Below are 16,229 nucleotides of genomic sequence, written 5' to 3'. Positions count from 1 at the left end.
TTGCATCAGTTATTGTGAGCTGAAACCAGGTGCGGGTCAAAAACACAGAATAGGTGCAAATCTTTCCATTACACCTTATCTCTGAGTAGCCTTCACTACTGGTTTTGGCTCACAATCACTGGTCGAAATAACTGACCAAATAACTGGTGTGAACTCACCCTTACTGCCACAGCTTCTAACAGAACATATGGCTGGTGGCAGTTGAAGATTTAAACTGAGCACCTTCGACCAGCTCTGTGAGGTGGACAAATAATTAAGCAAAGAACAAACAGCAGGTGGCGCTATACAGATAGGTTTTATTGAATATATCATTGGCTATAATATTTTTTTAATTACATGCAATTACAAAAGTATTCCGATCCAGGTGCTGGATTGAAAAATGTAGACTATGTGTCATTTACACGACCCCTTTAGAGAGGACCTGTTACCGTAAAATGCAGGCAGCATGTTATAGAGCAGGAGATGCAGTCTGGTATATCGTTTTGTGGGAATAGATTCAGTATGGCTTCCTGCACACAAATGTACTTTATGCCCTTTTCTGATCCCACATGGACCCATTTGGGGCTGCAAAAAATGTCTGTATCCATGCGGCCACTCTGTAAATGATACAACATGTCCTATTTTTGTCAGTTTTGCAGACAAGTATAGCTGGTTCTACACACAAAGTTGCAGCAATTTATACATTTAAATCTCTGCTCTTTCTGACTTCAGTTGTACACGGGGGAAGAGTTATCAGTGATTGATAGCCTTCTCTGTGTGTATACATAGATAGCTGTCAGTTGCTGATAGCTGCACATGGGGTGGTCTTGAAGCATCTCTTACAGGGTTAATATGTTTCTGAAAAACTATATTGAATGGTTTTCTCTCTACCAACAAGCTTGGGTGCCAAGAACTGCAAGTCATTTTAGGAAATTAATGTAGGAGACTATTAGAAAACACAATCAGGAACAGTTATCATATGCCATATTTGCACCATGATTTGCCACTTTTCACTCCTCTTGCCACTTTGAAAAAGTGTCGAGAACAGTTGGATTGGTCCCGCACGGACTGACAGATTTACAGCTCAGGGCTGGTGTAGATTTTAAGTTCAGGTGCGCGTACTGCCTGGAAATGTGTCCGGCCTATGCCTTTTAATAAATTTGGTACCAATGAACTTCATACTAAGAGTGGCATTGGTCATGGCAGTCTTAGTAAGTCTGCCTCAAAGTTTTTATGGCCCATCTTCACCATCATCAAATGAAAGCATTCAAACTAATTAGTAATGCATTATCATTGCATGGGGAAACATTGATAACTCTGAATTATGGGCTTCTGAATGCCTCTGGATTCTTGGTTCGCCATATGCCTCCCAATGTGTCACCCAATACCTCCGTGACATGGCATGAGATGCAACTGGCCTTTCGTGAAATTGGATGCAGACATAGGTACAGTATGATCCAATAGATTGCATAGATTAGATTAGATTGCTATGTCATGTATCCATAGAAAACTGATCCAAAATCTGGTCATGTGCATTACTCCCCTGGGTCCTCTCAACCATCTGACACAAGCACTGCCGGGGCTGTCTATAAATCTCAGCAACCATATTGCTCAATTATAAACCATCTGTTGGAATTATAGGCCATCAGAAAAATAGTTTGGAAATTGACTTATGTATTTATTTCTTGTTACATTTTATTAGCTGCTGTTTAAACCCCCCGATCCATTCGTTTTCTATTTCCTTACACAGGCTTTGTAATAATAAAATTAGTGATGAGTGAATCAAAGTCCACAAAGTGGACTTCGATCCGAATTTCAGGATAAATTGGATTCTGCAAAAGCTACATGCACACGAACGTTGTTTGTTTCCGTGTCCGTTTCTTTTTTTTTTTTGCGGATAGGATTCGGACCCATTCATTTCAATGGGTCCGCAAAAAAAGCGGACAGCAAACCGTGTGCTGTCCGCATCAGTATGTCCGTCTGTTCTGTTGCCCTGCAAAAAAAAATTGTGCATGTCCTATTTTTTTCTAGTTTGCGGACAAGGATAGGCATTATTACAATGGATCCTCAAAAGAAAGTAATCCATTTTTTTTGCGGATCCGCAATTTGCGGACAGCAAAACACATACGATCGTGTGCATGTAGCCAAAGCCGAATTTCCTTGTGCTTCGCGGTAGATTTAAACTGAAATAGTGTAAAAAAAAAAAATGAAATAATAATACCTGATCCATTTGCTCGTTCCGGGCCGAAATCCCGTTTGCGGTGACTCATGACGTCACCACGCCGGCTGGCGTGATGACGTCATCTCAGGCTGCGTGAGATTTCGCGCCAAGATGGTGGTGGCCGGTCTGTCGTGAGCAAATGGTTCAGGGAAGTATTATTATTTATTTATTTTTAATTTTACACTCTGTTATTAATATCAGATTCCGCGATCGTGTATGAACGCGGCATCTGAGGGGTACAATGGTTGGGGAGTGGCGCAGTCATTGCACCCGCTACTTACAAAGAAATGCGCTTCATGGCGATGCAGTTTTTTTTTTTTTTTTTTATTCGGCGAAGCAGCCGAATTGCATTTATAAATATTTTGCTCATCACTAAATATAATGTTAGCGATTAGTGTATACTAAGTACAGGTGCAGCAGAGCTGAGTATGTCATCTGAAGTAAGTTATCACGGTGCACGTGATGCTTACGGAGCGATCTGTAGGCCGTCCATCCCCGGTATACAGTATATAGGAGGTAAAGTCCTGTGTTTAGATATAGCACTTCTGTGGATTTTAATTGCACTGTAATTCATTTCCCTAATGCACATCAAGGGCCACGCTCTTCTCTTTACTGTGATTTCAATTGCTCTCATCAGCCAGAAAGTTTAAAGCATGATCACATTTGTTCTTCAATCACTTGAGCACTGATAATAAACTATTCTGTATGCTCACTCATCCATCCTAGGATTTTGTAACTTCTTTGAGATGTCTTCAAGAGGAGCATAGACAGACATCTTTGATTGCAAACAGGCCCTGGGGATAAACTTTATCACCACTTGCTTTAAACCTCCGCAGAGGATAACAGGTGACATGCGTAGTCCCCCCTCCGGCCCACCCTGTTTCCCCACAAAGGGAACTTTCAAACAGACAAACAAAATCCTATAATTCTCCCAGCATTTTCCATCTCTCCTGGCGGAGTTAGGGCTCTCTCGCCTCCTCTATTGAAGTGCGTCGCAGACCTTCATTCAACGATTCCTGGATTAGTTTGGAAACCGTTGTTTCTTCTATGTCAATAGAGACCACGGCACAGCTATAATGGATGGGGTACTTAGAAATAAACCCCCGTACTGCCTGGAATTCCATTAAGAAAGAACTGAATAAGAGGACTGAGTGCTTCCCAACAAAGGGGGATCTTGAAGCAGGAATTCTTCCTTTCTGAGGCAGATTTTGCTTTTTCTTCACAGCACTTACACCTGGGCATCCTTTGAACGGGGGCATTATAGGGTCTAGAGACCTCCTGGATGCTGAAGTACTTACTGGTTCAGTTACCAGCATTTATATTCCCGGAAAATAGTCTCTAAGCCTCGGAGTTCCCACGGGTCATTGGGACGATGATGAGATTTCCTATTGGATAACTGTAGAAACATCTGTTAGGAATCCGAGGCAAATATACTGGGGATACAAAGCATAGTGTGCAAAACACAGGGGGACGCCTTCCATTCAGAGCCATACAACTAGGGGATCGCCATGGTAGTCCTGCCATAGACGGGCAATGGGGTTAGAGGACTCGCCCAGCTGTGCAAGACTATCATCTATCTATCTATCTATCTCATATCTATCTATCTATCTATCTATCTATCTCATATCTATCTATCTATCTATCTATCTATCTATCTATCTATCTCTAATATCTATCTATCTATCTATCTATCTCATATCTATCTATCTATCTATCTCTAATATCTATCTATCTCATATCTATCTATCTATCTATCTCTAATATCTATCTATCTATCTATCTATCTATCTATCTGTCTCATATCTATCTATCTATCTATCTATCTGTCTCATATCTATCTATCTATCTATCTATCTATCTATCTCATATCTATCTATCTATCTCTAATATCTATCTCTAATATCTATCTATCTCATATCTATCTATTATCTATCTATCTATCTATCTATCTATCTCATATCTATCTATCTATCTATCTATCTATCTATCTATCTATCTATCTCTAATATCTATCTATCTATCTATCTATCTATCTATCTATCTATCTATCTATCTATCTATCTATCTATCTCATATCTATCTATCTATCTATCTATCTATCTATCTATCTCATATCTATCTATCTATCTATCTATCTATCTATCTCTAATATCTATCTATCTATCTATCTATCTATCTATCTATCTATCTAATATCTATCTCATATCTATCTATCTCATATCTATCTATCTATCTATCTATTTATTTATCTATCTATCTATCGGTCTCATATCTATCTATCTATCTCTCTCTATCTATCTATCTATCTATCTATCTATCTATCTATCTTATATCTATCTATCTGTCTCCTATCTATCTATCTATCTATCTATCTATCTATATGACTATCTTCGGTCTATCTATCTATCTATCTCTAATATCTATCTATCTATCTATCTATCTATCTATCTATCTATCTAATATCTATCTATCTAATATCTATCTCATATCTATATATCTATCTAATATCTATCTATCTATCTATCTATCTATCTATCTATCTGTCCTATCTATCTATCTTTCTCACATCTATCTATCTATCTATCTGTCTGTCTGTCTGTCTATCTATCTATCTATCTCTCTATCTATCTATCTATCTTATATCTATCTATCTGTCTCATATCTATCTATCTCTATATCTATCTATCTATCGTATCTCTGTATTATCATGTAAATGGTACAGGATTATACTGTATTTCTGATAATCTGTATTTGTATTTAATATACACATGCCTATTTACTTGTCTGTGGTTGAAAGAGAAAAATGATTTTTTTTGTATATATATTGGATGAAATAGCAGTGTCAAGTTGGTCAGAAGCGGTAATACTGATTTTGTTACTTGCCGCAATTCAAAACATCACCCATGGAGTTACTTATAAATATAATAATAATAATAATAATAACAATAACAAGTAACATACAAATGTGAGCAATACTTAGACACTTTCTCTGGGTTCAGCTCCTGCTGCTATACAGAGCCCTATGTCTCTGCTGTACAATATGGCTATTAACATGGCATTCTGTCCGGATTGGGAAGAGCCGGCTTTGTGGCCCCTCTTTTGTGTATGTGGGTGACTTACATTGTCTGCAGAGAAAACCAGCCTGATGGCTTCCAGAGCCAAGCAGCACATATAACACTGCATCACTAAGGCAGCAATCCCATCATTTCATCTTCTAGGAGGATACGTCTGTGCTTCCTCTGAACGTCTCACAACTAGCACAGCATATCATGGAGTTACCAGGGGGCTTTATCACCAGCCTCTGAAAAGCCCCGAGAAGTAAATGAAAACAATTTGGTGATTGCATTGTGATAATTTATTTGACCACATAGAGGGCAGTGCAACCCATTGCTGCCAAGGATGCTAGCGGGAAGAAATGGAAAGTGCAGAGCCTGAGTTCAGAGACATAAAATAATTGGGAACAATAGCAATAAGCAATATAATTCTGTTTCTTCCAGGCTACACTCCTTAGATGTGTACCCAATGCAGCACATCGAGCTGTACAATAAGGACGTCTGAAAGGAAGGATGACATTGGGCTGTAATCATGTCTCAGATGACTCCAGCTTTGCCGTATTTCTGCAGAAGGTCTAAAGTACAGAAGACCTGCGATAGCGGGGCAACTTAGAAAAAGGTAAGAGGTTCAGAGGATTCCTGCCTTAAAATACACATAGTTCATGGGGATCACAGACAGGGTCCGCGATGCCTTAAAGAGAACCAGGATGAGCAGAAAAGGTTCATATATATTTTTGTGGGAAACAAGTCAGTATAACCTGTGTTTTATATATTGTGGCTCTTTCTTTGCTTAGGAGTCCAGTGGGTGGTCCTAATCAGTGATTATCAGCTATCTCTGTATGCATGCTTATACAGGGGAGGCTGTCGGTTACTGAGACCACCCACATGACTCCTAAGAATAGAAAGAGCAGGAATTTCACTCAATAAGTTGCAAGTTCTGATGCTGGTAGACTGCATAGCATATTTAAAGGTGGTGTGCATCATTTATGGTGGTCATCGCTTTTAAAGGTGTTTCCAGGATTACCTTCTATTTTAAATCCCCCCCCACCTCACCAAGCTTAGCTTGGGGGACCTGTCACCGCTGCCGTCAGTTATTGGCTACAGCACATGTAACCCCTTCCATGTCAAATGTTTGCGGACTGAAATGGCGACTAAAGTCAGTGGCCGACTCAGGGAGTCGAAATGGAGGGGCAGGGATTAGGTAAGCATGCTTAACCTTCAGAGGGCCAGCAGGGAGGTGGAAGGGAATTTAAAATACATGGGACAACTCATTTAAGCCAGATGATAACTAAGGACTAGAGATTAGTGAATTATTTCAAATGAATTGATTCATCTCATTACCAGGAGCTCTTCATCTGTGATGGGCTGTCCCCACAGGAGAAGAAGCGCCTACCGGCCATTTCATTGACAGGGCCAGCCATAGAGCACCGCTGCCGCTCAGTGTAAGCTAGCATAGAAGTGGCTTTGGGTGCAGCAACTGCATGGCACTGCTACCGGGCTACCAAACCTCACATCAAATGACCACCATAGTGCCCCCCAGAATCTATAGTGGCCCCCATAGTGCTCACCAGTATCTAAAATGCCCCTCAGGGCCCTCCTAATATATATATATTCATTCTCCATTGTGCTCCCGGCATATATACATGCTTTCCACTCTGTCCCAGGTATATATAATGGCCCCCTCTCGGCCCCTGGTAGTGCCAACAGATTCTTAAAAAAAAAAGTACTCACCTCATCCACTTGTGTGCGAGGGAACACTTGCTCCGCACTGAGGCACCAGGACCTGATGCTCCGAGAGTTATGTCACATGATGTGTTCAAACAAATGCAGTCTGAACTCCATGAAACATGATGAGGTTCTACTGCCTCCAATGTGCATCAAGTGTTCCCTCATGTGCAAGTGGATGAGGTTTCTTTAAACCCCTTTTTTTACATAGTGTGCCCATTTTTAACAGCCATTCGATCAGTGCACTCCTGTCTAAACAGACCCATAGAACATTTCCTATTATCTGATTGCCGCTACTCAATGGCCATTAAAAAATGTTTATGTGACTAGCACTATATATTTTAATTGGTTCTGAATGGGTGTTACAAAAGCGGACGTCACGTAGATGGTCGTGTAAATGATTCTGTATTCTAAATGCTGTATTTAGAGTCAGGAATGAGTTTTTCCCCTTAAAGAGGTTATCCAGGATATTTATGACTTATACACAGGATAGGTCATCAGTAGAGATAAAGCGAAGTTTTGAGAAATTTGAGTCAGCAACTTTGACGAAGTTCACTAAGAAATTCAATTCTTTCCGAATTAATTTGTCACAAATCACTATAAATAGGGTATACCCAGGCCACTCTGCCTTAGGGTGTGGCCACATGGAGCGGCCGTCCTATGGTCGGGTTGTGGCGATGCTGCAATGAAGAACCGCACGGCAGCTGCCTTTCATTTAATAATGAAGACTGCACTTTATAGGTTTTCTTCATTGTTAATGGCCGTATGGCACCTTTGAACATGGGCTGTTGCTGGTATGGGGTTTGGGTGGTTAGGTAGGGGGACAATATGCAAATTATTTCTGTTCTTGCCTGCAATCTCCTGCAGGTTATTTGAAACTGAATGTTAATCGGCCCTAGTAAACCCACTTCTCCAACCCCAGCACTCTCCTGTCCTACAGATGGGAGCCCTTCTTCTGCCATCTGCTTTTCCTCCTTTCCCACATCATGTAACATTGATGAGAAATTTTCATCAGGAACATCCAGCTCCTCCTCTCTCTGCATCTTGCTGACTATCCTAGGAAGTAAAACCAGCAAAAGATAAGGATGATAAGGATAATAAAGGTGCCCATCTTATTGGTATTAAAATACATATCATAGTTTATGGCTGATGTAGGAATAAGTAAATGTAGAAATAAATAAATAAAACTGACGCAGCCTAAGTCTCCCTGCAGTCTCCCTATAGTCCCCCTGCACTCTCCCTGCAGTCTCCCTATAGTCCCCCTGCACTCTCCTTCTCCAATATTCTTCTATTTCTATTCTTCGTTTTCAGCAACACTGTCCCTAGCGCATGAGTGCTTGCCATGTCTCTCCCTTTGCTCAGCTCACAGTACAATGGAGGAGACCGGTTGGGATGAGGGTTTTATAGGGATATGACATCACAACGGATTGTGGATTGGCTGGCTGCACGGTATTATGGGTGATCTCACATTCCCGGGCTTCTTACTTTAATTTTGTAACACGTGCAGCGCCAATTTTAGGAAAAACTGATTTATTAGCCCAAACTGTGAGGAAATTTGGATTTGTTGTGAATCAAAGATTTTCTAAATGCTTCGCTTAATACTAGTCCTCAATATCAGATCTGCGGGGGTGCCTATCAGCCCCGCCGATCAGATGTTGGAAGAGGCCTTGAGCGCTGCAACCTCTACCTAGGCCAGTAACATCACTGTACATCAGTCACATGGCCTAGTTGCAGCTCAGCCCCATTCAAGTCAATGGGGCTGAGCTGCAGTACCAAGCACTGCCAGTATACGAAGTACGGCATTGTCCTTGGAAAGCGGCCTGGGGTCTGCATCGCTGACCAGAGATCTGATAAGCGCAGCGGCTCCCTGAAACAGCTGATTGGTGGGGATGCCGATACTTGGACCCCCGCTGATGTGATAATGATGACCTCTCCTGAGGATAATAGGGATAAAGAAGGACCGTCACTCACTGTTAGTTTCTTTTGGAATGCTTCGTTTATTGCCACATATTAGTGATGCATTTCGCCACAATTTGTGCCTTCCTCAGACAGTCTGAGGAAGGCACATATTTTGCCAAAACGCGTCACTAGTATGTGGCAATAAACAAAGCATTCCTAAAGAAACTAACAGTGAGTGCCGATCCTTCTTTATCACTATTTTCATAGGACGCCTGCCCTAGGACACGTGCACACCCCGCTACCTCCGTAGTGTCGACCGATACACACTGCATACTATCCTGAGTATAAGTCATCATTATTTTTTCCAGTATAACCCCTTGTTGTCCATTCACACGTCCGTAGAATGGGTTCGCATCTGTTCCGCAATTTTGCATTCCCAAGGCAATTTTGAAAAATGTCTAGTGCACAGTGCACTGGGATGGAGTGCACAGTGCACTGTCAGCATCCGCATTTCCGGTTCACGGCTCCGGAAACAAATAGAACATGTCCTATTCTTGTCCGCAGCTGCGGACAAGAATAGGCATACTCTAATGGGGTGCCGATGATGTGCGGCGTCATTGTTTTGCGGTTCGCAATTTGCAGACCGTAAAACACTACGGACGTCTGAATGGAGCCTTAAAGTGAGAATATGTAGCTACTACCTCCTGGGTGCTTTGTGGATAATTTACAATAAAAAAAATACAACAAAACACTAAATAGTAAAATGGTACATTTTCAAAATAAATAAATATATGTTCTCTCTCTCTCTCTCTCTCTCTCTCTCTCTCTCTCTCTATATTATATATATATATATATATATATATATATATATATATATATCACAAAGTAAATCTTTAGTCTCTATACACTTGCAGTTGTACCAGGCTGAGTTTGTAATTTTTGCCATTTGGCAATTTGTGACTACTACTTTTCTATAAAATGGTAGATGAGCTTACTGCAATTTCTTAACTAATAGAGAATATAACTATAGGTTTAATTACTGTATAAAGATCCATTTGCCCCATGTGTACAGACCAACACTATAAATAAAAGTGGTAGTTGGTGGCCCTGATACAGATTTGTTTGCATTGTAGCTCAAGAAATTAACATATTTTTATCTATCTATCTATCTATCTATCTATCTATCTATCTATCTATCTATCTATCTATCATCTATCTATCTAATATCTATCTATCTAATATCTATCTATCATCTATCTATCTATATATCTATTATCTATCTTTCCATCCATCTACTATCCATCTGAATTGTAAAGCCCTGCGGAATATGGTGGTGCTATATAAATAAATATTATTATTATTATATCTGTCTATCTATCTATCTATCTATCTATCTATCTAGCAATGTATCAAACATCACTGCTTGAAAAAGGTTCCAGTGTGCGAACCGAAACGTTGTTATTTGGTGAATAAACTACACGCTTTTACTTAAGGAAGTGCCGTGGATTTCCTTGGATTCTATCTATCTATCTATCTATCTATCTATCTATCTCATATCTATCTATCATATATTATCTATCTATCATCTATCTATTATCTATCTATTATCTATCTATCTATCTATCTATCTATCATCTATCTATCCATCCATCTACTATCCATCTGAATTGTAATCTATCTATCTATCTATCTATCCATCTACTATCCATCTGAATTGTAAAGCGCTGCGGAATATGGTGGCGCTATATAAATAAATATCTATCTATAAATCTATCTTTCTATGTACAGTATCTAGCACCATCTATCCGCAGATATTATAAATATATCAGTGACTTACCAGTTTCGCTGTCAGACTTGTTCTCGTGCTCTGTGTCAGTCAGTGTCAGAGCTGAGTTGGAACGACTGGAGAGACAGGAACTGCGCCCAGATTTCATGCCCCTTCCCCAAAGTCTCATTGCATGCTCTGGAGACATGACCCCTTCATTTTCAGTCTCAGCATCTGAACCTGCACTGATGGAGTAACCTCTATGTGGAAGCCCCATGTCTGCACAAAAGGCCAGTGCCCGACGAGATGCTGGTTCACAGATGCCCAGCTGCCGCAAAGTGAAGTTCTGCCCTGAAAGGGGAGAGAAGAAATAAAATAGAAAAAGAGAGAGAAAAAAAACTTTTGTTATTTTTTCCTAAAACTGGTGAAACACACATTGCCTTCAGTGCTAGACTTTCTCAGGTATCAAACATGGTATTGTGAGTAAGATTCATGCGTTATGGTCAAGTAGATTCTTTTGTCGCGAGCACTTTGCAGGCTTTGGGTTGCATTCTTTTTGATGTCAACCACTTAAAGAATTTAAGAATGTCTCTTAGGTGTCAAGAGGGCCCGAAACAGCAAACAAGCAAGACACGGTCAATGCAACACATTAAAAGGAATCAAATTGAGAGGAATGCAGAAGGAGAAGACAGGGAGGTGGAAGTGGTTGGTTAGAGGGGAAATTCACTTGTCACAATGTAACAGTGCAATATTTATATTATTATAGAGGATTCGAGGTACAGAAGAAATATGAGATGATATACTGGAGCGAGGGATTGACAATATCTATATATATAGATATTATATATTTATATATAATACTTTCAAGGTAGTTAGGGCAAAATGGTGGGGTCTCAATTATTAATGTCATCATAATTCAATGTATACTCAGTGCATTAGGATGTGGGAGCCATATGCAAACATTCATGTGATGGATATGATTCATACAAAGCTGGGAAGCAAGCTAAGTCCTTCAGTACTCTGATGAAGTATGCATTATTAAGTCCTTGATAATGACTTTTATGTGGACCTTCCATGGCCAATGTTGATGGAGATTCCTAGTTATTCATAAAAAAAACTGAAAAAAAAAGATATTGGCAGGAGTCAAAGAGGAAAATGAGTGACTGAATCACTTGGGGAGTGCTTAGAAATTTCTATCACATAAATTCTCCAGCACAAAACCCACAAGAGTGCCTTGACTACTGCTCTAACACCAACACTAAGGAGAAGTTACTGAGCAAAATCAGCCAGAATTCATAGTTAAATTGCATTAAAATCAAGTGTACTTGCCTTGCACAAAGTGGATAATATGAACTACATGCATACTTTTTCAAGTCTCCCAAGGCAATTTTGAAAAATGTCTAGAAAATGTTACATAGTTGAGGGAAATAATAAAATGCATCAAATATATGAACGATGAGCCCTATTATTTTGGCTCAAAAGATTGATGTATGTAGGTCATCAAGGAGGTGTGTAAGGAAAGCAAAGCAACTAAGGCTACTTTCACACTAGCGTTCAGAGCGGATCCGTCTGCATTATATTGTAGAAAAAATTACAAGTGTGAAAGTTGTTCAGACGGATCCGTCCAGACTTTACATTGAAAGTCAATGGGGGACGGATCCGTTTGAAAATTGAGCCATATAGTGTCAAATTCAAACGGATCCGTCCCTATTGACTTACATTGTAAGTCTGGACGGATCCGTTTGCCTCTGCACGGCCAGGCGGACACCCGAACGGAGGCTGAACGCCGCCAGACTGATGCATTCTGAGCGGATCCGCATCCACTCAGAATGCATTAGGGCAGTACGGTGATGCGTTCGGGGCCGCTTGTGAGAGCCTTCAAACGGAGCTCACAAGCGGAGCCCCGAACGCTAGTGTGAAAGTAGCCTAACATGTCTACCAAGATGCCCCAGATCTATCCCATTGCGAGAGCCTCTGTGATGCATAAGGTGCAGTTTCTGTTCTGTCTAGTTTTAGTCCATATTTAGGACAGTAATAATAAATGCCCCCCATTGTGTCAGGAATCTGAAATGCCTGTGACAACCAAATGGTTTGCTCTAAACTGTGTCAAACCCTCTTATTTTACAATATGGAGATACAATGATAGGACTTGCTGACATGCTGCCATATTTGGTGTGTGTGTGTGTGGGGGGGGGGGGGGGGGGTTGTACCTAAGTGGGACCTGGACTCAAAGTCCTGAGATGTTCTACTACCTTTTTGCTTAGCAAATGGAAAAGTAGAAAATAAATAAATAAATAAAATAGACATATAGATAGACAGACCGACAGACAGATAGGTAGGTAGAAAGAAGATAGATAGATATATATATAGATAATATATGATAGACAGATAGATAGATAGATAGATAGATAGATAGATAGATAGATAGATAGATAGATAGAAACTGTAGATAGATAGATATGAGATAGATAATAGATAGATAGGTAGATAGATAGATATGAGATAGATAGATAGATAGATAGATAGATAGAAACTGTAGATAGATAGATATGAGATAGATAATAGATAGATAGGTAGATAGATAGATAGATAGATAGATAGATATAGAGATAATATATGATAGATAGATAGATAGATAGATAGATAGATAATATATGATAGATAGATAGATAGATATGAGATAGATATTAGATAGATAGATAGATAGATAGATAGATATGAGATAGATATTAGATAGATAGATAGATAGATAGATAGAAGATAGATAGAAGATATAGATAGATAGATAGATAGATAGATAGATAGATAGATATGAGATAGATAATTATGAGATAGATAGATAGATAGATAGATAGATAGATAGATAGATAGATAGATATGAGATAGTGTGGTAATGTGTACAGTGCTGGAGGGTGTGTATATCCCACTCAGATACCTCAGCTGGGTGAGATAACTAATATCCAGAAAGCTGCAGAGGTTTCAGCAAAGCGTAGTTTGTTGAGACAGTTTTGTCTACATTTTTAGATAGATAGAAACTGTAGATAGATAGATATGAGATAGATATGAGATAGATATGAGATAGATAGATAGATAGATAGTAGATAGATAGATATGAGATAGATAGATAGATAGATAGATAGATAGATAGTAGATAGATAATTAGATAGATAGATAGATAGATAGTAGATAGATAGATAGATAGATAGATAGATAGATAGATAGATATGAGATAGATAGATAGTAGATAGATAGATAGATAGATAGATAGATAGATAATTAGATAGATAGATAGATAGTAGATAGATAGATAGATAGATAGATAGATAGATAGATATGAGATTGATAGATAGATAGATAGATAGATAGATAGATAGATAATTATCTTTGAGCCTGGATTGAAAAAAAAAAAAGTTACAAGTGGTGGTGGAATTTGAGAATCTGTGTCATTTTCTATGAAAAACAAAACCCGCTCAGTCATTGATTGAAGATGAAATGTTCTTGGGTTTTGTGACATTTGTGTTACATTTCAGATTTTAGTGGAGATAACACAAAGCAGCCAATTCTCATACAGTCATATTCTGATTTTACTCAATTTTTCCCTATTATTTGCTACATATTCTTTTATATAGTGTACAGTATATACTATATGTGCTTGTTACACTATATAGTGGCAGGCAAGATCTATCTGTATAGCTTTCCAAGGTACTTAAATGGAAACATACAGTATAATAAAGTATCTGGAGAAACAGGAGACTAAATCTGCATTGCTCCAGTGTGCGCTGTAATCCTTTAAACCATTCCGCCAGCATACTGCAGAACTACACGCGGTGCAGGTAAATAGAGGAAACTGTTGGTTCAACAGATATTCATCTTCTTCATTTGTATTACTTTAATCAACCACATAATCCTGCCAGACGTTACTGTTTTGTTAAAGACAACTGCATGTTACTGTATTAGAGGGGAAACAGCAATGCATCCGGCTGGAAACAGAATCAGTCTTTGCCTACACTGTGTCGTATGGCGCTTCTAATGGAAAATGCACCCGCCTGTATTTGTTTAGCATGGCAAGCCACCGCCGGCTGTTCAATCCGCACTGTACCCTGCCGCTCCATTGCGTGCAGTCACCCCCAGACTGGATTTTACAACTTTCCTTAACTGATTCATACTCACATCCTCCATTAAAGGGGTTGCCTCACTTCAGCAAATGGCATTTATTATGTAGAGGAAGTTAATACAAGGCACTTAATAATGTCTTGTGATTGTCCATATTGCCTCGTTTGCTGGCTGGATACATTTTTCATCACATTATACACTGCGTGTCCAAGGGTTATGACCACCTATGCTTGCATATTACAGGAACACAACCTTTTTCCTATAGTGTGAAAGCATGGCCACCGCTGCTGGATTACAGGATTACACCTGGCTGAGCTGTTACATCTGCACTTGGTAGCTGAAGACATCTGTGATGGTCCTATGCTCACATATTGCTGAGAAAAAGTTTTAATTTATGCAAATGAGTAGTGATGGACGAGCATCGTCCGGGACGGTTCGTGAACGCGATCGCGCAAACGCAATCAAATGTTCACGAACCGCAAGTTTGCGGCGGGCCCCATTCACTTTAATGGCAGGCCAGCCTGAAAAACCTTCAGCTCATATTTGCAGCCACCAAATACTTAGTAGAAGTGCACAAATAGTCCCACAACATGGACAGTGACATACTAGAGGGGGATCAATGACAAAAATTTTAAAAAAAAATATGTATCTTAATCAGGGGACATTTTTATGCGTCTTAAAGAGAAATTCTCTGAAATGTGCCCTGTTGGAGCCTAGAAAATTTTTATTTTAGGCCACAGGAGTACAGGCCTTAAAAATTAGGCATTTACCTGACATGAAAGAAATTGTGATTATGTGCCTCGAGGTACATTATGCGGCCACTGAATAACCATTAGACTGTAGCCCACTTTTTTTTTAAACTTTTTTTGGAAGGCAACTGGTATATCACACATGTAGAAATTATTTATTCCAATGTCATTTGTCACTATCTGTAGCTGAGGTAATGCAGCTAAATTGCAAACAAATGCTGCACTACCCAAATGCACTATATAGAAAGTATATTATCGGTATATAACACCCCTGCTTCAATCAGTTTTATTGGGGGGGCAACTGGTATATCACACCAGTAGAAATTATTTGTTCCAATAGCGTTTGGCACTCTGTGTGGCTGTAGTATCACAACTGAACCGCACACAACTGCTGCACAATACAAATGCACTATAATATACTTTCTATGTTATAAAGTATATTATAAGTATATCACACCCCTCTGTGTATCACACCTATCGATAGCACAACTATAGCAGTCCTTAAAAGGACTTTTGTGGCCCTATTAGCTAGTGTTTGGTGTCCCAACAGTCTGTCCCTAGTCCACACAGCAACCTCTCCCTACACTGGCAAAAGTCTGAATGTAAAATGGCGGCCATACCGGGTTTATTTATAAGGTAGGGGGTATGTCCATGTGCTGAAACATCTCCATTGGCTGTCCTGTACCACCTGATGGATGTGTCATGGGTCAAGGTTCTTCACAATG

At 39.5% G+C, this 16,229-nt stretch overlaps 1 protein-coding gene across 6 annotated transcripts in view; it reads right to left on the bottom strand.

Annotated features, from left to right (window-relative positions):
- TENM3 (teneurin transmembrane protein 3) overlaps positions 1-16,229 on the bottom strand; it is a 1,407,247-nt gene that overhangs the window by 851,583 nt on the left and 539,435 nt on the right. For all 6 annotated transcript variants that reach the window (XM_040418697.1, XM_040418698.1, XM_040418703.1 and 3 more), the window contains exon 4: positions 10,715-10,993. In XM_040418697.1, the coding sequence (XP_040274631.1) occupies positions 10,715-10,993 (279 nt within the window). The remainder of the gene's footprint in view (positions 1-10,714; positions 10,994-16,229) is intronic.

Source organism: Bufo bufo, chromosome 2 (genome assembly GCF_905171765.1).
Source record: "Bufo bufo chromosome 2, aBufBuf1.1, whole genome shotgun sequence".
Taxonomy (NCBI): domain Eukaryota; kingdom Metazoa; phylum Chordata; class Amphibia; order Anura; family Bufonidae; genus Bufo; species Bufo bufo.
The sequence above is the reverse complement of the archived record's forward strand: the minus strand, read 5'-3'. Positions and strand labels throughout refer to the sequence as shown.